General features: G+C 41.5%; 1 protein-coding gene across 10 annotated transcripts in view; it reads left to right on the top strand.

Annotated features, from left to right (window-relative positions):
• AFF3 (ALF transcription elongation factor 3) overlaps positions 1 to 22,267 on the top strand; it is a 569,022-nt gene that overhangs the window by 432,239 nt on the left and 114,516 nt on the right. For all 10 annotated transcript variants that reach the window (XM_063695620.1, XM_063695617.1, XM_063695621.1 and 7 more), the window contains one exon: positions 8,951 to 9,002. In XM_063695620.1, the coding sequence (XP_063551690.1) occupies positions 8,951 to 9,002 (52 nt within the window). The remainder of the gene's footprint in view (positions 1 to 8,950; positions 9,003 to 22,267) is intronic.

Here is a 22,267-nt window from a genome sequence, read left to right as displayed (position 1 = left end):
TAAGGTTAGGTTTCAATATGTGAATTTTGAGGGAACACAGAACATTCCGACCATAGCAGCTTGTCAGAAGTACTGATGCCTGTGGCCAATCCAAGACCAATTAAATCAGAATCCCAGGGGGGTAAGGCCCATAGACCAGTATCTTTCAAAACATCCCAGGTAATGCTAAACCCATTACTGAAAACTCCTATGAAGCTTTACAGTTTACAGTGGGCTTTCACCTTTATCGTCTCATTTGAATCTCAACTATCATCCCCTTATATTAATGAACAAACTAAAACTTAGGGTGTGGGACTTGATCCAAGGTGCAGAGCTATTCATGACCTTCAGCTCTTATGACTCAGTCCAGCTCGATGTTATATAGTGGGTCCCAACTTTGCTGTGAATCAGAATATCTGGGGCTGAGGCCCATGAATCAGCTCCCTAGGGAGCTTTAAAAAAAGAAAAGAAAAAAAAACCAGATGCCCAGATTGCACCCCAAACCTATCCCATCAGAATATGGGGTTGGAGTGGAGCTGGGCATCAATAATTTTTAAAGATTCCCAAGTGACTCCAGTGTGCAATAAAGTTTGGAAATCACTGTGTTATGCCATCCTCAGGTAATGTGTGAACATTGGTATAGCTTAAAGTGCATGGATTCGCTAATTAGGAGATTATGCTTGGTTCTCTTTTCTAATTCTAACAGTTTATCTGTTCAAATCTCTTAATTAGGGACTCTTTTAGCAATTAACTTATCAATAACAGCAGCCATAAAAATGCAAAAACTGATGTTTCCAACCAAAGAACAAATCTTAACCTGATGTATGTTATGACCCTTACAGATTCAATGCATTCTTATTGTCAAAAGTTATTAAATAAGCAAACCATTAGCTAGCAAACAGAATAGGCAGCTAACTTACTTACTTACTGATTATCAATATTCAACATCAGATTTGAGCAATATAAATACGTACATATCTCATTTCCCCTCTGGTTAGGTGCAAATCCCCCTTCAAAGAAGTTTAAGTAATGTCCACCACCAAATCTGTACAGCCACAGAAACTTTATGTTCCCAGTCAGAATCCTCTGACCTGTCCTCTGCTGTCTGCCCGGGAAAGGATCATGTTCTTTCACACACTGTACTTGCATTCATTTAGCCTTAGAAACTCAATTCTTTAATACTGAGAACATCGAGCTCAGAAACTAATTTTCTAGAAGTCCTTAAAACAGGCAAAGACAGGATTTAAACCCATCTTCAGGGAGAAAGCACTCCGGGTTAAAGTGCTCTTTCTAAAGCCTCAGTTTTTTGATAGAAATGATAGAGTATATCCAGCCCTCTTTCCCTGTAATTCTTTTAGGAGGAAGCAATTTTAAAGCCTAATATATTTGGAGAATGCTACTTCATAACTGTGGCCTAGATTGCCCTAAGTGGAAAAGATGGAGCATTTTTATATTTTCACAATCACACAAACCGTGTGTGGCACTTACGTATTTCTAGGTGGAAAGCATCATGGGATGTTCAAGGAACTGCTGCTGCTCCCAGTAAACAGTGAGACACTTGAAAAGGAAGACTTCTCCAGTTCTATATCTCTAGCACCTAGAATGTGCTGAGTAGTACCAGATCATCTCATTCTCCAGCAGTCTTCCTGGACATTCTACCCATTGGTAAAGGCACAGAACCAAGGAATTCAGACCAATAAGAGGATATATAGTGGTTGTTTTATCCAACTCTCACTTTGGAGATGTGGAAACAATGTCTAGGGGAAGTGGGTGATTTGCCTAAGTTCACAGAGCTAGTTAGGGACAGAATTCAGACTAATGCTGGCTAGCCTCCAAGCTGCCATTTCAAAATTTATTTCACCACCCCAGACTCTGTACCACTGACTGTTTCTTCTTATGACTGTTGATTTCCATTTTCCTTTTATTTCTGCTTATTTTCTATTACTATAGATGTGCTTACTGTTGGGAAAGACAGTTGACTGATTGAGATTTTGAAGACACACATCATCCGGCATCTCACCAGGATTTGGCAGGTTTCCCAAATGAGACTGGCTTTTGTGAGGGTCTTCTAGGGTAGGAGATGAGATGCCATCCTCCAGGGAAGATGGGCCTGCAGAGAAGGTGGCAAGTGGATTCAGCATGTCAGTGGAGAAAAGGACCATCAGAAGTTGCTGTCCCTAACTAAAAATAAGGTCATAAACTTAAGCGAGACAGTGCACCTTCACCCCAGGTTCAACATGGCAGAGTTACAGGATCATGGATGATTTCACTGACAATCCCTCCCCGGGAGGGAGGGAGTCCAGGAAAATGTATGAGCAGATACCACCTTGCTATGGACCAAAATTGCTTCAAAAGATGTAGAGATCCCTGGGTTTTAAAACATCAGAGTTGGAAACACTTAGGTCAGGTAGAGCACTCCTTCATCTTGTTCCTGATTTCTCCATTTGCCTCCAGACTAAGTGAGTTCATCTGTGCCTTGGATGCACTAAATTGCCAACCCCTAGAGTGGGCCCATGCTAGCCTTCCGTGTTCCCAGTTAGCTGGGATGGCATGAGCTAAGTTTTTCCGAACAAACGCCGAGAAGAAGGTGGTTACTTGTTAATGAAAATAACCACAGGCAGATGGTAGCACTGACCCTGACAAAGCAGTAGACTTCAGAAAGGATGAAATGAGTTGTATAACCTTCCCTCCCGTGTTCCAAGCAGTGGAGATGATGGCTTGGGGAATAACTGCAGAGAGATGCACTTGCATAATGAATAGGGTCTCAGGCAATGCTAATTGTTAGAATAGATATTTGCATATATGAATATGTTTAATGGAGATTCATAAACATTTGTCTTTGGCTTTAAATCTCACGTAGGTGGAGATAGTAGCAGCACCAGCTATAGAAACAAATCTGAAAATCAAACAGCCCAATTAAAACTCAGATTTTTTAAGAAACTATTAAAACAAAGCAAAATGAAATGACTTTAAAGGACTAAAGGATTCCTATCTGTTAAGGGCCCCAAATGACAACTAATTCAGGGAAAATCCTATTAATTAAAAACCGCTACTCTGTGAAATGGCTGCCATTACATTTGCAGGTAGTTAACGTGCCCGTTTGCAATACCTGTGGAAGATATAGATGAGCTTTGGAAGCAGTTGGCCATCTGTTAAGTGTAGGCTGCTATTTCTGCTTCCCAAGAAATTTTAGGCCTCAAAAATGCAGGCGCCAGCTACAACATAAATTTATCACTTGCTCAATTAAGAAAATAATACACACAGGGAAGTTATGGTAATCAAATGTTAAAATTGCAAAGGTTGTACTGAATTACTCCCTTTTCTGAAAAGTACCGAGTTTACCTTCAAATGACACAGTTGGGTTCTGCAAAAGTTGTATTTGCCAGAGCTTCACAATTCGAAGGCATTTAAAAATACGTAAAATGACAATGCTGATTTGAATGTCATGTGTGAGGGGAACCACCCTGGGAGACAGTACACCTTCTGTGGATAGGTGCCTGCCACACAGTGGACACAGAAGTAATTGAATGAGTCAACAATTGGGGGTTTGGCCAGGCGTGGTAGCCAGCGTCTGTAGTCCCAGATACATGGGAGGCTGAGGTGGGACGATTGCTTGAGCCTAGGAGTTCGAGGCTGCAGTGAGCTATGATTGGGCCACTGCACTCCAGCCTAGATGACAGAGCAAGACCCTGTCTCTAAAACAAAACAAAACAACAATTGGGAGTTTGGATACTGGTTCCGCTGGTGGTGATGAGGCATGTTTCCATTCATCTTTCCCTTTCAGAAAGAAAAAAGTCCTCCAGGGTAGTGCTCGGCAAACTGCAAATGGGCCTGTTTATCTTTGGCTCCCTCTTTAGAGTTCTGAATGAAAGTCGCATTGCGTCCTTTCCTCTACAGAGCTCCTGCAAGGCCCGCTCTCCCTGCATGAAAGTGTGAGCGAGTGCAGCTGGGGGCTCATAACCCTTCGACTCCTTGTCTGCGTGTCAGGAAGGGTGTTACAACATGCCCAACAATCATTGTAAGGACAAGTTCCCAAGTAAAAATGGGTGGAATCTCAATCGCTTAATCGCACGTTAAAAAAAATCTTGCTTCTGTCCTTAAAGTGTCACAGTTCTCATGTAGCTGGTTCAGACTCTACTGTAAAGTCACCATGAGGTGCTAACGTGGAGTGTCCCTGACAGTAGTTTGATAACTCTTCAAGTGTTAAGGCCATGAAGTCCAGGTCTGTCCACACCTCAGGCTGCACCTCTGCTCTGTTCTCAATTCAAAAAGTTCAATTTTTTTTTTTTTTTGAGACAGGGTCTTATGCCCAGGCTGGAGTGCAGTGGTACAACCTCGGCTCACTCTAGCCTCGACCTCCAGGGCTCAGGTGATCCTCCTACCTCAGCCTCCCTAGTAGCTGAGTTTACAGGTCCATACCACCATGCCCGTCAAATTTTTATATATTTTTTATAGAGATGGTATTTTGCCATATTGCCCGGGCTGATCTCGAACTCTTGGGCTCAATGATCCGCCAGCCTTGGCCTCCCAAAATGCTGGGATTACAGGAACAAGCCACCGCGTGCAGCCAAAAAGTTCAATTTTAGTACCTATTTTATTTCAACTTTCCCATTGTCATCTGGCAACACCCCCTTGGCTCCTCGTGGAGGGACTCCTGGCCTCGTGGCCACCCGCTAGCTCCCAGGGCGGACCTCCCCGTGCACTGGGGCTGATAGGCGTGTTTACTGTCCTGTCGACATAAAGCCACTCAGACCAGCTGACAGCAGTTACAGGCCGAAATATATTCCCCTCCACCATCTCTCAGGAACATGACCCTTTCTTTTCAAAATGGCCTGAAAATAGAGCAAATGGCTCTGTTTTAAGGCATCATTACAAAGACATCTCAAAGTCTCAACTTGTTTATCCACATGAGTTTCTTAAATGCTCTGAGGCCCACTTCCCTCCTAGGGAAAAGGGAATATTGGTAAAAATGAGCATTGATAAAAATGAGCATTGATTGGAGGCTCCCTGGCGTAAGGTCCCGCGCTCAGCACTATCCAAGGATTGTGGAGTAAGTTCTCCGGGAAGCCCTCTGAGGCAGGTCCCAGGGCCCTGGGCTAGATGAAAGGCAGAGCTAGCATTCTGCCTGGGCAGTGTGACCCTGGAGTCCCTGCTCTGACTACCACGGTCCGCAGCCCCCTATAGCACCCACCTCCCACCTCGGAGGAGTTGCTGCAGGGATTGACAAAGTAACATCTAGAAAGTACTTAGCTGGTCTGCTACCGACGGGCATCCCTTAAACAATGAGAGCTGCTACTGTGAGTTGAGGGCTTCATCCCCTGGGAGGGATCTGAAGGGCTATGAAGGGGAGGGGCTAAGGGAACGTGAAAGGGGTGGCCCTGGTTGGCGGGGGGCCCCATCAGCTGCGGTAGGGCCTGGAGGAACCCAGGAGTAGGGGTGTAGCCAGGGTGCTGTGGATGGATGCACAGGCCCTGTGCTTCCATGCAGATGGCCAGTCCTTCCGTGCAGATGACTTAGCCCTCAGGAGCCCCTTAGAGCAGCAGGGTCTTTGCCTTCCCTTTAAAAAAAAAAAAAACAGTAGGAGATCTCCACCCCTCCCCAGTAGCCTAATCAGCACTTAATTTGCATCTTCCTTTTACTCTTGGTTGAACACTTTTGTTTGTTTATTTATTGTTTGATATACCTATGTTTCCACAGGGAAACAGACAAATGATAAAAATGTTCCCCAGGGTTTGGGAGTGGGTTGGGCCCATGACCACCACGGTGCCATTTGTGTGTTTGGTGAAGGCGGCCATGCCTGCTGTCTGCTGGCCATACACCAAGTACAGACAGTTCGTATGATCCTGTGAGTGTCACGGGTTTTCTCTTCTCCTAACCATGTTTCATTGTTCAGCTATAAACTTCAGCTCCTCCTTAGGCTCTCTAAGAGGCCACTCGGATATGTTCAGCATTCAACATGGAGTTGTTTGTGAATGTTAAACCGGATTTGAAGATGCAGTGGTCACAGACAAGAACAAGCGCCGTTTGCTAGGGAGTTGAGCCAAGGGCCTGCTCATGACCATCAGAATAAAGCAGAGGGTTCCTGCTGTCAGACCGCGGGGAGCCTGGGTCTCCTCAGGGTGTGTCTCTGTGCCTGTCGGGGCTGGGATGCGGTATGGCCGTGGTCGTCTCTCCCAGGTCTGTGATTTCATGTTTTGGGAATAGCACCACCCAGGATTGCTCTAGGAATGTTGTATAAGCTGTGTGAGTTTGTTTCCATGACCACTTTCTCATATTTCGAAATATTCTGAAGTTTAGTTAGATTTGAACTTCTCTTGAAGTCTCTCTTGAAGGCAGTGTATTTTTACATGTGATTTGTTGTATTTAGAACCCAGCCGGAAACACAATAAATTCATTTTTTTAATATAAGAGAGGTAAAGTCAGTGATAGAGTGATGATTATTCACAAAGCAAGGTTGAACTCTGACTGCTTTTCTTCTGGAAATGATGATGAGATAGATGAGTCTCATTATAGAAGCACAAATGCTCAGCCCCAGAGGTGCACCTCACACAAGATTGTGGTGCAAGGGGCTCTGAGATTCAAACAGATGCGTGTTTATGTGTGGACGCGTTTAGCACACGTTTGAAATAAACAAAAGTAAGCCGCATTCCCTACCTTGAAAGAGAGCCTCACACAGCAGCATTTTGACTGTTGTGGTGACTTTCAGCCATGCCAGGCTCATGTGGTGACTGAGTTGCACAGCTAGTTTGCAGCCAGCCTAAGCTCCCTCACTTCGGGCCATGTTGGTCTTTCCTGCTCTGGGGGATGATGGCCTTCCAATCCACGCACAGTATTGTCCATTTAAACGTTAAATTTCCCAGCCACACAGCCTCCATCTGACAGCAAGGGGGTTGTTAACCATGATTGTGTGAGTTCTCCCCACTCTTTCCACCCCTACCAGCAGGACCACCCACCCTTTAAAGACCCAGTGCTTGCTGGGCAGTCCTAGAGATTAAACCACACTGCAGTGGTGGTTTACCCAAAAGAGGGCATGGGAGTGGAGGCAAGGACCTGTCCCCTTCTCTGGTCTTTTTCATTAGGAAGAAATCTGTGCCTTTGGGTAGGAAAATGGTCTTGGGGAAGGGGCCTCATCCCAGCCAGCAAACTGGCGTTGTGTTCTGTGCCGCACTGTGCTGGTCACTGGGGACTCAAGGACAAAGGAAACACAGCCCACTTCCCTAGGCTACTCCCAAACAGTGCTCTAATAAATAACCAAGAGGTCTCTTCTCTTTGAAGCCAAGCGTATGTGTCTGTGAGGTGAAGGAAATGAATGGTGTGCCAGACGTGCAGAGGAATTGGGGGTGCCGCTTTACAGCCTCTGCTGACATGTTCATTTGTTCACTTGTGGTTTAAATAATACAAGAACGACACCTCTCGGCACTGGGAGATGAGCAGGAGCCTGTGAGGAAGCAGATTTGGTGCCCTGATGGCAATGCCTTAAATAGTACCCTAAAAACTACTTAGAAGTTTCTCCGTTGTGTTCTCTAGAGCAAATAGAAGGGTTTTTCTCCTTGACGAAACTGGGGAGCATATTTATTTTGTAGACTCACAACAGAATCTAAAGCAGGATTCGACCTTAGGCTTGCCCTCTATAACACGTCACTGCACAAATAGGGAAATGGGGTCAGGGTGCGTGAAGCGACTCACCCCACATGCATAGACAGGTGGGGCAGAGCCTGGGCCATGCCTTATCCTGCCAGTTCTTTACCCCCCAGTTCGCCCCAAAAGTGACTGAAATGACTCCTACGAATGTTCAGAGGCATGTATCCATGATAGGCCTACAACCGGCTTTTAAAGGACACTAGGTACATTTTAGGGGACAGCCTTTGGAAGCTGGCTTCAATGAGGCCTTTGAGCACAAGGGCTCAGCGGGCTTCACACTGATGTATGGAGCCCCGGGGTCCCTCAGAAGTGGGCTCTCCCCTGCTCCCTCAGAGCGTCTCTGCGTGGAGAGCACGCTTTTATACAGTGCACTTCTGAGTCAGGTTTCTTTTGAAATGAATTAATCTGAAAACTACTATAAAGAAAAATTTAGCCATGCTGAAAAGAATACAGTGTTATCATAACAAATAACAGAGTCTGAAGTTCTGTTTCTTTTTTTCACTTTTAACCTCGTGCTTCCCCGCTGTCTCCTCAGGATGAACGGGGTGGGGGGACCTGGGTGGGCTGGGGAATCACCTTCACAGGCTTTTCAGAAAGCGCCCTCCTGCTTGGTTTTCCCCACTAGGTAGGATCTTGGGGACAACATCTTTTCCAGCTCTTTGACTGATGGATGGCCTAAGAAGCTTCGCTCACAACTCAAGTTTATGGCTTTATGGCTCTTGTTCTCATCTCTCTTTACCATGAAAGCCCCTGGGGCAGGCACGGAGACACAGCCCAGCACTGGGAGCTTGGAAAACACTAAACAAGTAATTGTGGAATGCAAACTGCCCAGGGGAAAAGCCCCTATGTATTTGAGAGAAAAAAAAAAAAGCATCTTCTTTTTTATTGCTATTTTCAGGTACGTGTGATATTTTGATACAGGGATTCAATGTGTGATGATCAAATCAGGGTAACTAGGATATTCGTCACCTCAAATATTTATCTTTTCTTCCTGTTGGGAACATTCCAGTTCTTCCCTTCTAGCTATTTCGAAATATACAATACGTCATTGTTAAGTATTATTTCCCTGCTAACACAGCATCTTCTGAAAGTTGCCCGTCTTAGCTGATGACTGTTGTGAGGGTTAATTTTTATGATGGGACTGTCTACTATTTCCTAAGTGCACCAGAGGAAAAGTGCATAAGAAGGAAAGAAAAAAAATAGGAAATCAAATAGACTTACTTCCAAAATGTTGCTCTAATAGCAACATTAAGGTGATATTTTGGTGCTGAATTATTCTGAATCCACTAACTATCTGTACCTCTTTGTACCTCTTTGTTCCTTCTTTCAGAATGCTGGAAGATGACCTTAAGCTAAGCAGTGATGAAGAGGAGAATGAACAGGTAAGATTCTCTTTTATGTCACCATCCTTTGGAGGTGACACTGGTAACAGTTACCTGGTGGACCGTGCTGGGTGTTAACCAAGCTGAATGGTGGCACTCCAGGCTGCTGGTCTTTCGTCTGCTAAGTGTGAGCTTCTATGCAGTTGCGTCAGTATATTAAAATAGCTTGCCCATAATTTCCCTTAAGCCTTGAATTCTGTAATTTTTTATGATGTTGAGACCAGCAATGGGTATTACAAGGAAGCTAAGATCAGGCTTCCCTCAGAGGTAGACAGAGCCTTTTTTTTTCTTTTTTATTTATTCGTGTGTGTGTGTGTGTGTGTGTGTGTGTGTGGCTAACTGGCCTTCTGGAGATCAAACATATGACCTTAACCTCATCAGCATGCAACAGGCAATCTGTAACATTAAATATTGAGAAGTCTTACACAGATATTATTAACATTGAGAAGGAGCAAATGTAGAGGTGAGCCAAAATGATGAATAAAAAGTAATCATGCTCAGTATAGGCTGTTTGTCTTAAATGATAAATGTGCTTGAAATATTCTCCCCTGGTGTTGATTTATCAGCTCGAGACATCAGTTAGGGGGTTATAAATACTCTTCTGATCAGTCAGTTAAGGTGAAAAAATATCCACTTAACATTCATCACTTTCACTTCTGCATTTCAAGAAATGTTTGTATTTCAAAGCAAGTTTAAAAACACTAAAGACAGATTTTTCTACACTTCTGTTTTCTTTTTCTCATCCCCTATGTTGTATTTTGTCAAGTTTAGATACATGTGATGGGTAGAAAGACAATTCAGAGAGGCTTTTTTTAATAAGTCATTTTTGTATGCAGTACAAAATAATAATGCTGTTCTGTTGGTTTTGGAATAGTGAATTAATAGAAAGGTATCATGAAATGCTATGCAGATGATTTGCTGTCTAGACATGCAAATACAAATAACTTACAGAGAGAACAAGCAGAGGTTAAATAAAAGTCAAAGGAGAATTTCGAGGAAGAGTGAGCAGAGCATAGCTATGAGGTCACAAAAGAGGTTATTCATGTCATGGGAGAAACTGAGGCACCAAAAAGGGAGAAGAGCTTGAGGAGTCTGGAAACCAGATTGGCAGGTGGAGAATACCCAGTGGAAGAAGGTTAACTGGGCAAAGAAGGCCACTCGGGCTTTGAGTGTTTTAGAGATCTGTTGATTTGTTTCCAGGGCAGCCAGATATCTGCCACACAGCAGTCTTAGCAGAAATGTAGAATGGCTTCACTCCTAATTTTGGCTTCTTATCTACATGATGATAAGCAAATGATTTCATCTCTTTGTGTTTTTTCCCATTAAGTGGCCTGGATACATAGATTGTGGATTAAATCATATCAAACATGTAAATTGTGTATACTTTTTATTAGAAAAAGGGTTCACAGACTATTTCAATCTGCAAACCTTTTTAAATTTGGAAATAATTTCCTGAGCTATTTCCAGGAAGTATTTCCAATGAAAACTCAATTTTAATAAACATTACTAATGGCGTACTATACATGTTCTCTAAGGCAGTAAGAGCTTTTAGTTGACTCATTTTGCTTTTTAAGCTACCCCCTTCCATTCTGTACTCACTGATAATATTGTGTTATGAATGTACAGGTCAGATCCTTTATTCTTGCATTTAATTCCTATGTGAATATACCTTCCTATTTTTGCAATAAAAGGAACTGACAGAATGAATAATTTTTATACATTAATCCCTTTTTCCTAATTAAGACTCCAGACAGTGGTTTTGCGTATGATAGTTTAAGTTATTGCTTCAACAGTAAGACAACATTAAGTTGTCCTGCTTTGGCCTATAATTATACCCTGGTCTAATCACAAAGTTGTAATTCCCATACTTTTAAACAAGACTAATGATATGGTATTTTTTTCTCTTCAAGACCAAACTATGCTTTATCCCTGAAACAGCATAGCCAGTGCACGAACACACACACACACACACACACACACACACACACACACTCATTCCCTGGCATTCTGAGATAATTGAACATTTAACATAAATGATTTTTCTAGATGTAATCAGAGTTTGCACCGTAAACCCAAAATATTTTTAAAATCCCTTGCCTCAATAAACATAGTACAGTGTATGAAAATCCTTAACCTTTTCTGACATTATGTCTGGCTGTCTTTGTGAATATTGGTTCAACCAGCCCATGTGCCACTGTAATAAAGAGGTGTCTACAAGAGCTTCAAGTTGCTACACCTGCCTGCCCTTCCTCAGATCGCCTCAGACTCCATGCTTTTGAACACTCCTATCTGAGGTTTCCTTTTCTCCCCATGGCCTTTGTGATCCTGAAGGTCAAAAGACAGTCTAGTTTAGTGGTTAAGAGCACAGCAGCCCCACTTCAAGGGTTCAAATCCCCACTCTGCTACTTAGTTTTGCAACCTTGGCCCAGCCTCTGAACTGTTTTCTGCTTCAGTGTCTCTGTTTGTAAAATTGGAATTAATGCTAGATCCCCAAGCCTGCCACTTCATCGAAACTTGAGGTCACCCATCATCTTCATGTCACCAGATCCAATAGGCATATTTTGTGTGTGTACGGAGTTTCACTCTTGTCGCCCAGGCTGGAGTCCAGTGGCACGACCTTGGCTCACTGCAACCTCTGCCTCCCAGGTTCAAGTGATTCTGCTGCCTCAGCCTCCTAAGTAGCTGGGATTACAGGTAATTTTTGTATTTTCACTAGAGACGGGGTTTCACCATGTTGGCCAGAGTGGTCTCAAAATTCTGACCTCAAGTGATCCACCCGCCTCGGCCTCCCAAAGTGCTGGGATTACAGGTGTGAGCGACTTTGCCCAGCCTGTTTGTATATGATTTATAAAAATGCTATGTCTTTAAAAATGATTATATATATATATGATATAACCAGTATCCAGATGAAAATACAGACATGACCAACCTCCCAGGTGCCCCCATGCTCCCACCAGTCACCACTCTGCAGAAGAGTAACCACTTTCCTGTTTTCTAACACTATAGTGTAATTTTGCTTATTTTTGCACTTTGTATCAATGGAATTATTCGGCATGTACTCTTGTGTCTTGCTTCTTTCGTTCAACATTGTTTATGAGATTCACCCATGTTGTTACCTGTAATTGAAGTTTGTTCATTTTCATTGCTGTATCCTATTTCATTATGTGTGTATGCCATAATTTACTTATTCATTCCACTGCTAATGGGCATGTGGATATTTTGGCAGGGGTCGGGGAGTAGAATAGTGTGCTCTTATCAGCATCCTTGTACAGGTCTTTTTATCCTTGTACAGGTCTTTTCATCCTTGTACAGGTCTTTTGTTGAGCACATGGGAACATTTTTGTTGGATCTATGCCCAGAAGTATAAATGCTGAGCAGTAGGGTATGTGCATGTTCAACTTTAGTAAATTATCTCAAACCATTTTCCAAAATGGTTGTACCAGTCGAAAGTCCCACCAGCAGTGTAAGAGAATTTCAGTTGCTCTACATCCTCACCACACATTTGTCTTTTTAATGTTCATGAGAGATATTGGTTGGAAGTTTTCTGTTTTATACTGTCTTTGGCTAGTTTTGATATCAGGGTAATACTGACCTTATAAAATGAATTGAGAAGGGTCCCCTGCCCTTTTCTCAAAAAGATTATGCTTTTAAAAAATGATGTTAAGTCGGGCACAGTGGCTCAGGCCTGTAATCCCAGCACTTTGGGAGGCCAAGGCAGGTGGATCATCTGAGGTCAGGAGTTCGAGACCAGCTGGACCAACATGATGAAACCCCCTCTCTACCAAAAATACAAAAATTAGCCAGGCATCGTGCATGTGCCTGTAATCCTAGCTATTTAGGACGCTGAGGCGGGAGAATCGCTTGAACCTGGGAGGCGGAGGTTGCAGTGAGCCAAAATTGTGCCACTACACTCCAGCCTGGGTGACAGAGTGAGATTCCTTCTCAAAAAAAAAAAAAAAAAAAAAAAGGATGATAATTATTTAGCAGAATTCTCTAGTAAAACCATATGGGCCTGGAGATTTTTAAACTTAAAAATTCTATTTCCCAGCCAGGTGTGGTGGCTCATGCCTGTAATCCCAGCACTTTGGGAGGCTGAGGAGAGCAGATCATGAGGTCAGGAGTTCGAGACCAGCCTGGCCAACATGGTGAAAACCAGTCTCTACTAAAAATACAAAAATTAGTTGGGCGTAGTGGTGCGCGCGTGTAATCCCAGCTACTCGGGAGGCTGAGACAGGAGTATTGCTTGAACCCAAGAGGCTGAGATTGCCGTGAGCTATGATCAAGCCACTGCACTCCAGCCCGGGTGACAGCATGACTCCATCTCAGGGGGAGAAAAACAAAAACAAATTTTTTTTTTTGGGAGACGGAGTCTCACTCTGTCACCCAGGCTGGAGTGCAGTGGTGCAATCTTGGCTCACTGCAAGCTCTGCCTCCTGGGTTCACGCCATTCTCCTGCCTCAGCCTCCTGAGTAGCTGGGACTACAGGCACCCACCACCATGCCTGGCTAATTTTTTATATTTTTTAGTAGAGACGGGGTTTCACCATGTTAGCCAGGATGGTCTCGATCTCCTGACCTCATGATCTACCCGCCTTGGCCTCCCAAAGTGCTGGGATTACAGGTGTGAGCCACCACGCCCAGCCAAAAAAAAAAAATTTAATAGTTATAGAGCTACTCAGATTATCTAATAGTCATAGGGCTATTAGATTATCTGTTTCATACTGGGTATAAGTGGTACACTGTTCTTCAGTAATAAGTCTATCCGTGTCACTTAAGTTGTCATGTTTATGTGGATAGGGTTGTTTATAGTATTCCTTTATTATCCTTTTTATGACTGCAAGATCTATAGTGTCAGCCCGTTTCATTACTGATACTCATCATTTGTCTTCTTTCTTTTTTATATCAGTCTTGCTAGAGGTTTATTAACTGTATTGATCTTTTGAAAGAACTAGCTTGTTGTTTCATTAATATTATCTATTTGGTTTTTCTGTTTTGGTTTCACTGATTTCTTATCTTTATTTCCCTCCTCTTGCTTGCTTTGGGTACATTTTTGCCCGTTTTCTAGTTTCTTGAGGGAGATTAGATTATTGATTTGAGATTCGTTCTTTTTTATGATATAATAAGTATTTAGTGCTATACATTTGACTGTCAGCAATGCTATAAACTTTATCCCACAAATATTGATGTGTTGTATTTTATCGTCATTCAGTTCAGTAAGACTTCTTTGACTCATGGATTATTTAGAAATGTGTTGTTTAATTTTTAAGTGCTCAGAGATCGCCCTTATTCTTAACTTTTATTGGTTTCTAGTTTGGTTCCTTTATGGTCAGAGAACATAGTCTGTATGACTTCAATTCTTATACATTTGTTGAGGATTTCTTGTGACCCAAGATATGGTTTGTATTGGTATATGTTTTATAGGCACTTAAAAGAATGTGTATTCTGCTGCTGTTGGGTAGGGTGTTCTATTAATATCAATTAATCTTATTTGATGTTCTTTTGTATCTTTTCTGGACTTTCTGTCTCATTGCTCTATCTAATGTTGAGAGAGAGGTGTTGAAGTCTCTGGCTATCATTGTGGATTTGTTTATTTCTTCTTTCTATTCAATCGGGTTGTTTTCACATATTTCACAGCTCTGTTAGTTGGTGTGTGTATATTTAGGATTGCTATATTTTGTTAGATTGACCCTTCTATCATTATGTAATGTCCCACTCTGTCTCTGGTCATTTTCTTTGCTCTGAGGTCTACTTTTTCTGATAACAGCATAGCTACTCCTGCTTTATTTTGATTAATGCTTTCATAATGTAACTTTTTTCCATTCTTTTACTTTCAGCCTACCAATATTGTTATATTTGAAATGAGTTTCTTATATACAGCATAAATTAATAGTTGTCATATTTTTATTCACTTTGCCAATTTCTGTGTTTTAATTGATACATTTAGACCATTTACATTTAATGTAATTATTGATTTGTTAAAGCTTAAGTCTACCACTCTATTTTTTGTTTAGTTTCTTCCTGGTTTTTATTTTCTTTTTCCTGCCTTTCTGTGTATTCCTTAAACCTTTTGAATTCTATTTTGATTTGTCTGTAACATTTTTATGTGTATCTCTTTGTACAGCTTTTTTAGTGGCTATTCTAGGTATCACACTATATATACATAACTTATAACAGTTCGCTGGTACTGTCATTTGTGCATGCTTTCTCCCTTAATATCCTATAATTACCTTTGTTACAGAATGAATAATAATAGGTAATACAAATGTAGTTTTCTGTCTTTCCAACTTCATAAGTAAACAACCTGAATTTCACTGTGTATCTTATTCATCTTTATTTCCCTACCTCATACCATGGCTGACTGGCTTCTAGCAGAGAAACCTAAACTTCTCAATACCACATCTGCACCACTGCTTCCATCTTCACTCATCCTGTGTCCTCCTGTTGCAAGAGGACGCTGCCCTGCTCCTATCCAAAGTTCATCCATTTCCTCAGAGCTACATAGAGACTTGTTCTTTTGATCTCATTATGACCCCATCTCTTTACCAGAAATGCTCCTCATTGGGCCCCCAATGACCTCTGTAGAGCCAATTATACTGGGCTCTTTTCAGTCCCCTGTCTTGCTAGAAGACTTACAGCATTGAACACTGTTCATCACCCACTTCTCTGTCGGAGTCTAACACCACACTCTCCTGGTTTGGGTCCTGCCCCTCCGGCTTCTCTTCTCAGGCTCTTTTGCTGACTCTGATTTTCTGCCCAATGTTGGAAACTTTCAATGTTTATTCCTGACTTTTCTTCTCCATGTCTGCTCTCTGGGTGATCTCACCCATTCCTATGACCTTCAATTTTTATATACTGACAATTTCTAAAGTTATATCCCCAGCTCAGAACTCTCTTGTGAACCGCAAACCTACTTTACTTTTCCACTTGGATGTCTCACAGACATTTCAGATTCAGTCTGTGCCCAGCTGGACTTCTGGCCTTTGCCACCGCTACCCAGACACACAAACATGCTCCTCTTGTTATTGTTCCCATTTCCAAAACTAGCACTGCCAGATGCCCAGCTGTTCCAGCCTAGAAACTTCGGACTCATCCTTGATGATTCCCTGTTCCTCACTCAGGTAGTCACTTCTCTAAGTCCTATAAACTCAGCCTCCAAAATTAAATATTGGTCCATCTACCTCTTTCCATTCCCAGCTAGTCAAAACCAGTCTGGTATAAACTATTGTATTTCTGTTTCCTGCCCTCTGTAATACAACCTCCCCACAGTGATCTTTTAAAAATCAGATCAAGTAATTCCTTGGTCTAAAATCTTAAATAGGTTTCCCATCCCACCTGGGATCAAATTCGGAGCCCTCAGCATGGCCGACACTACCCTGCACCATCTGGCTTTGTCCACGTCTCATCTTCACACTGAGCTCATTTGCGGCCCGGCCCTTCTCCCAGCTCCTGCAGGAAGCTGAGCTCAGCTGCCTTAGGGCCTCCATAGGCCTCTACTCCCTCACTTTTGCCTTGCTAACACCTACTCATGTTGGAGGCGCAGCATAACTTTCACTTCCTCAGGGAGACCTCCCTCTTATCTAATCAACTCCCGGTTAGTCCTTCTCACAGTATCCTTCATCTTTTTACCTAAATCTCATCGTAATTTTAGTTATATGTTATGTTTACTTTTTCTAAGATCTGTCTACACCAACTAAACTGGAAGTTTCCTGAGGTCAGGGACTGTGTCTGGCACAGCAGAACTGCTAAATATTTGTTGAACGAATGCGTGGATAAATGCATAGTGATGCCTTCAATTGAGAGTATTTCCCACTGTCCATTGTACAATATCAGAGATGACCTTTGCTCTGCCTTTGTTCCTTTTCCTGAACTCTATGATTTTTCAAATGAGTTCTGTCCAAACATCAAAAGTATTGACAGAGATGACAAAAATATAAGGCCCAATATCTTAAATTGGCTATAGATTAATACACAAATAACCTAATTGAGAAAAAAAGCATTTATCCAATCTCCATGGAAATGTCTATAGCCCCTTCTTAAAGATGCTTACATCAAGCTATATTGAAGCTACAAGTTTTCATAAGTTATCTCAAACAGAAGTCTTCAAAACCAAGAGACTGAGTTTCTCCACAGCCTTCCCTTTCAAGAATAACCAAATTTTGGCTGTAGCCTCTAGTGCTGGGGTTGTGACCAGGTTTCCTTAGAAAGTTTACAAACATAAATGAAATGGAAGCATAGCCTTATGGTTGCACCTATGATTTTCACACTGGATGAGGTTCCAACTGGAAATAGCACAAAATATCTGAGAATCAGTTTTCTTATTTAATCTGAGTAAATGAAAGGTATGTGATACCTGGAGTAATTTGTTTGATCTCCTTTCTGTAACTGTTGGTTTTAACAACTCCAAAGACCAATGTTTTTGTGAAACAATGTGAAGGAATTAGAAGACTTAAGACAGTAAGTATAAAAAAAATTTAATAGATTAGGAAGAGAGTGATTAATTATATTGCATGTCTTCCCATTTGGCAAAAAGATGAGCTCTGCCTCTCAAGTCAGGGTAAGCTTGGGAGGCTGGACACAAGCAAATAAGTAGATGGCATTACTATAGCTAAGGCGTGAGGACAGGGACACATGATTAAGACTTTCAGCAAGGAGCAGCTGAGATAGTGTCAACTGTAGACAAGTGTTTCAGAGATGACAAATACATAGCTTAGGGAAAGGAAGGGACCAGGGATCTAAATTGAACGGCTATGTGCATGCCTGCAGCTTCCAGTAATTACGTTATCCAAACATATTGGGCAGTCTTTTTATTTTAACTCTGTTGCCACATTTTTCTCTTTAAATGAGCATGGTTTATCCACTTTAACTGACTATTTTAATTTTACAGACAACAATCATTGGATCTAATCTGTAGAGGGAAATTTCCCCATTGGCGTTAATTTACTTCTTGCACAATGAAAAGTTGCCTTTTAATCCCCAATCAATATTTGGAGAGCATGCAATTAATTTAATAGATATCTAGATCATTAACATAAATCTGCAAATTAAAGAGCCAATTATTTTCTTATTTATAATGCATAGAGTAATAATAGTGTCTCTTAGAAATAATGTAAAGCCTTGCTTCGTCAAGATACCAAGATTGTAGGTGAGGTTGCTCTGAGCACAGAATTGCAGTTCTTATTGCTGTTTCCTTTGGTTTCCTATGGAGCAGCACAAGAAACATTCCCATCTCAATTCTGTGCTCTTTACCATAGAGATTACTGGATGACTCACATCAGTTTTGGGTGTACTGTTAAAAGCAGATTGCCAATTGTAATGGAAGCTCTTCATTTTTTCCCTTGTTTCTTTTTAATATGACAATTGCATAACACAAAGCAGAGCTTTTAAAATGTCTGAAAGCATTGACAGTACATGTCAATCAGTAACTAAACGAATTAGCTGAATGATATGCAGACATGGAATAAAAACAGGAGGTTTTTGCAGCCCAACTCTACTTCCTTAGTTGCATTTTTCTTCTCAGGATCAGCTTGGTTGATCCTGAAGCACTTGGCCTGTGAAAATTTATTACCCACAGAGTCACTCTGCATTCAGGCAGCCAAGTCTGAATAAATAGAATCATTGTGCTTGTCTGGGATTTGTGGCCAGGGTTCATCCAGTCAGCGTGACATTCACATCCCAGGAGATTCATAAAAGCCAACACCCTGGTATGTGCTCTTGAATCCTGCCAAAATTGTGTAGAATTATATAAACAGGAGTTGAAGCAGTAATCAGGACCAGGTTTGAGGGGCAAGGCTCCAAAATGAAGTTTCTCCTACATTAGAAATGAACTGTATTGTCAATGTTATTTGTAGGCAAACAAGAGCTAGACAGTTTTTGCAAAAAACTGAGCATAGTCTCAAATACCTACTAAGTACCAAACATCATGTAAGATGCTGGCTTGTTGGTCTTAATGAATTACACATTAGTAATATTCATTATGATAACCACAGATATTTTAAGTAAATTTTCAATGCCAGGAAATCCCTTGCCCCAATGGACCATACAAAAAGTATATATTAAATATATTAAACCTCATAGCAACATAGAAAAAAAGAATACTGTATGTTCGTTTTTCTTTTTAGTGTTGCATTTTATGTTGTACCTGAGCTAAATACCCAATCTGTTCATAATAACTAATTGGTTTCTATTAATATGGAAACAGAACAATAACTCTAATTGAAAACTGCCTATCAGACCTTTTTCACATCCGTATATGAAGTAATCATATATTTGAACCTCCCGTCATAATCAGTGAAACTCAAACGTTCAGCAGAAGGGTTGGTTTGTTTGTTTAACCATCCTAAAGTTTTAGTTAAGTAATTGCTTTTTTTTTTTTTTTTGAGACAGAGTCTTGTTCTGTCGCCAGGCTGAAGTTCAGTGGTGCGATCTTGGCCCGCTGCAACCTCCGCCTCCCGGGTTCAAGCGATTCTCCTGCCTCAGCCTCCTGAGTAGTTGGGACTACGGGTGTGTGCCACCATGCCCAGCTATTTTTTGCATTTTTAGTAGAGACGGGGTTTCACCGCGTTGGCCAGGATGGTCTCAAACTTCTGACCTCAGGTGATCCCCCGCCTTGGCCTTCCAAAGTGTTAGTATTATAGGCATAAGCCAGCGAGCCTGGCCAGTAATTGTATTTTATAAATAAAATTTTACTGTCACCGGAAGCAAACACAAAATTATTTTATTTTATCATGCCACTCTTTATAAACATTTGCAAAAAGCACAAGCATAGGTAGAAATATACAAACATGTAATTGCCTTTTTTTCATGTTAATGGACTATAATTTCCAAAATTGAAATGGTCAGCCAACTTAAATATCACTGAGCACAGAGACTCACAACGCTGTTTCCTAAAATATTTTCTCATCGAATCTCCTCGGAGACTCAATGGAGATTTATGTAGATTTAGTTGTGTCCAACCAGCCTGGGCCATGGGATATGCCTAATTTCAGCCTGAGGACCCTAAATGGAAATCTGGAAAAAGAAAATTATATAAAAACCAAAACATGATCCATCAAATTTGGGCAAACATACAATTAAGACAAAAATGGGAAACCATTGCCTTTGTTATGATGAAGAATTCATAAAAGGATCTACATTTTTTAAAGTAAGCGAAGTTTTTGTTAATGGTGGGTATCAATACCACCAACACAGACTCTCCATTCAGGAGCCAGGAGAGGGGTTAGGCATCATTAGTTGATAGGCACACTTTTCTCAAACACAGCTGCCAGCAGGGTTGCTGGTTGGCAGAAGAAGTGGAATTCTCCCTCCAGGGGACATTCTTATTTAACTCAGAGGAATAGCCCTTTGTCCCATGACTTCAATGGTTTTTTTCTTCAGTAGCTTTTTAGGAAGTGAAACCCTGCAAGAGATGTTGTTCCTTGGAGTATACGCTATCCCTCATTTCCAGGCATGGGCAGTGTCATATAGTAAAGGATTTACCGACAGTTCCTCAGGTGTTTAGTCCATATATACAGTTGTAAAGTTGAGTTTTTGTTTTTCTTTTTCCAAAGCTTCTCCGGGTAGGGCTGGTTATCTCACAAGCCCAGCTTTTCTCAGGAGACTCTCTTAGCCTGTTGTTTCTACATGGAGAAAAATCGTGTGTGATCATTCAAGGTCCCTTGGCACTTCCCAATTCCATCCCCACCAGATCTGCAGCCAAAAGGTTGTGTTAATTAAAACGAGACCATGTTTAAGAAGCAGACCAGATAGTGGCTAGAATGTTAGGCCCCCAGACATGGTCATCTGCACGCTAGAAAACCCTGCACGCAAGGATTCCAGTAGAGAGATCTGATTCTCTGGAGAGATCTGATTCACATTATTTCTCTGAGTACCTCTTCTTTCAACCTGGATTTGTTCTTAAAGTTCAAGGCATTTCAGAGAAGACTGTGTGATTATTATACATTGCATGCGAAAGCACTTTCACATATAAATCGTAAAGCACTGTTCACTTGAGAGGTAAAAATCCTGATAACAATAATAACACATTCAGAACTGGTTCAGCTTTCTCTTGTATAATTGGTTTGCAAAGTGCAATTAAGAAATTAGGAGAATCTTTCCTAATCATTACAAACCTGTTTTTACCTTCAAATATTGCTATTTTGCCTAAGTAAAAAAGGTTTAAATGAAAAATAAAGCCAGACTTAGATTTAAGTTCTTCAAGCCCAGATTGCATTTTTAACAAAAATACCAAAACATTTTGTGTTATTTTCATCTGGTCTTTCTACAAAAACAAAGTAACATTTGTATTTCACAATTTAGGCGCTAGTTGCTTTCTTATTACTCAACCACCTGCCAAGGCCAGTGGAAAATGGACAGGACTCTACCAAAGCATCATATTGCGATAGCATAAGGACTTTTTAAAGGTCCAGAATGTATTTGGCAAACTCAACAAAATAGGAAATGACCAATCCCAGTATCCACCTGCTGAGCCAAAGATGAAAGCCATTAATGGACATCGCCATCTTGGCCTTGCTCAAGGTCTGGCCTGCATTGAAATTGCCCTGTGAGATGAGTTCCAGGAACATGTGAATGACCAAAGCCCAGATGAGCAGGCCACAAAATCATGATGGAACCTGCAGTACTTAGTGCTTTCATCTGGTGGAGGGATTGGACCACGAAGCAGCAGTTTCTGCGCACACAGGTCTTTTTGTGCTAGGAAACTTGATCCATTGTCCAAGCAGAACCTAAATAGTCTAGGCTGTGATAAGGAGCTATGTCAGTATCACCCTTATGCAAAGCTTCATTGTGTGCATACGATCGCCTCATGCTCCAGTCACTCTGACATGTCATCTCTTCTGCATTAAATTCCACCAAGGCTGGAACTATCTGGAAAGACAAGTCAACTGGCACTTTTCGAACTTAGCACTTATTAGTGGTGATTTACTTTCTATTTTTTCCCCTAAAATTGTATGTCACAGACCTCTAGAAAAGACCTGCCCATTCTAGTGAGATCTGGAAGCCAAGGCAGCTGTCCAGAAGATAAATCACTTCCTCACTTTGACCAGCGTCACCATCTGCACTCCACATTTAAACTTCCATTCCTAAGAACCAGAAGTTTAAATGCATATACTACCTGCATTGTATCTCCTAGCAGCTCAGCCAGCGTTGGGTCTGATGGCTACTCTTGTTTGTTTGCTGTCACTTTGAGATTGTAGCTAGACAGGCACATGTATGCATGTGTGCACACCCAGAAGGCACAGTTGCCTTGCCAAAACTCAGTCCCAGGAACCA

Source organism: Gorilla gorilla, chromosome 12 (assembly GCF_029281585.2).
Source record: "Gorilla gorilla gorilla isolate KB3781 chromosome 12, NHGRI_mGorGor1-v2.1_pri, whole genome shotgun sequence".
In the NCBI taxonomy this organism is placed as follows: Eukaryota; Metazoa; Chordata; class Mammalia; order Primates; family Hominidae; genus Gorilla; species Gorilla gorilla.
Note: the sequence above shows the minus strand (reverse complement) of the source record. Positions and strands in the feature narration are given on the sequence as shown.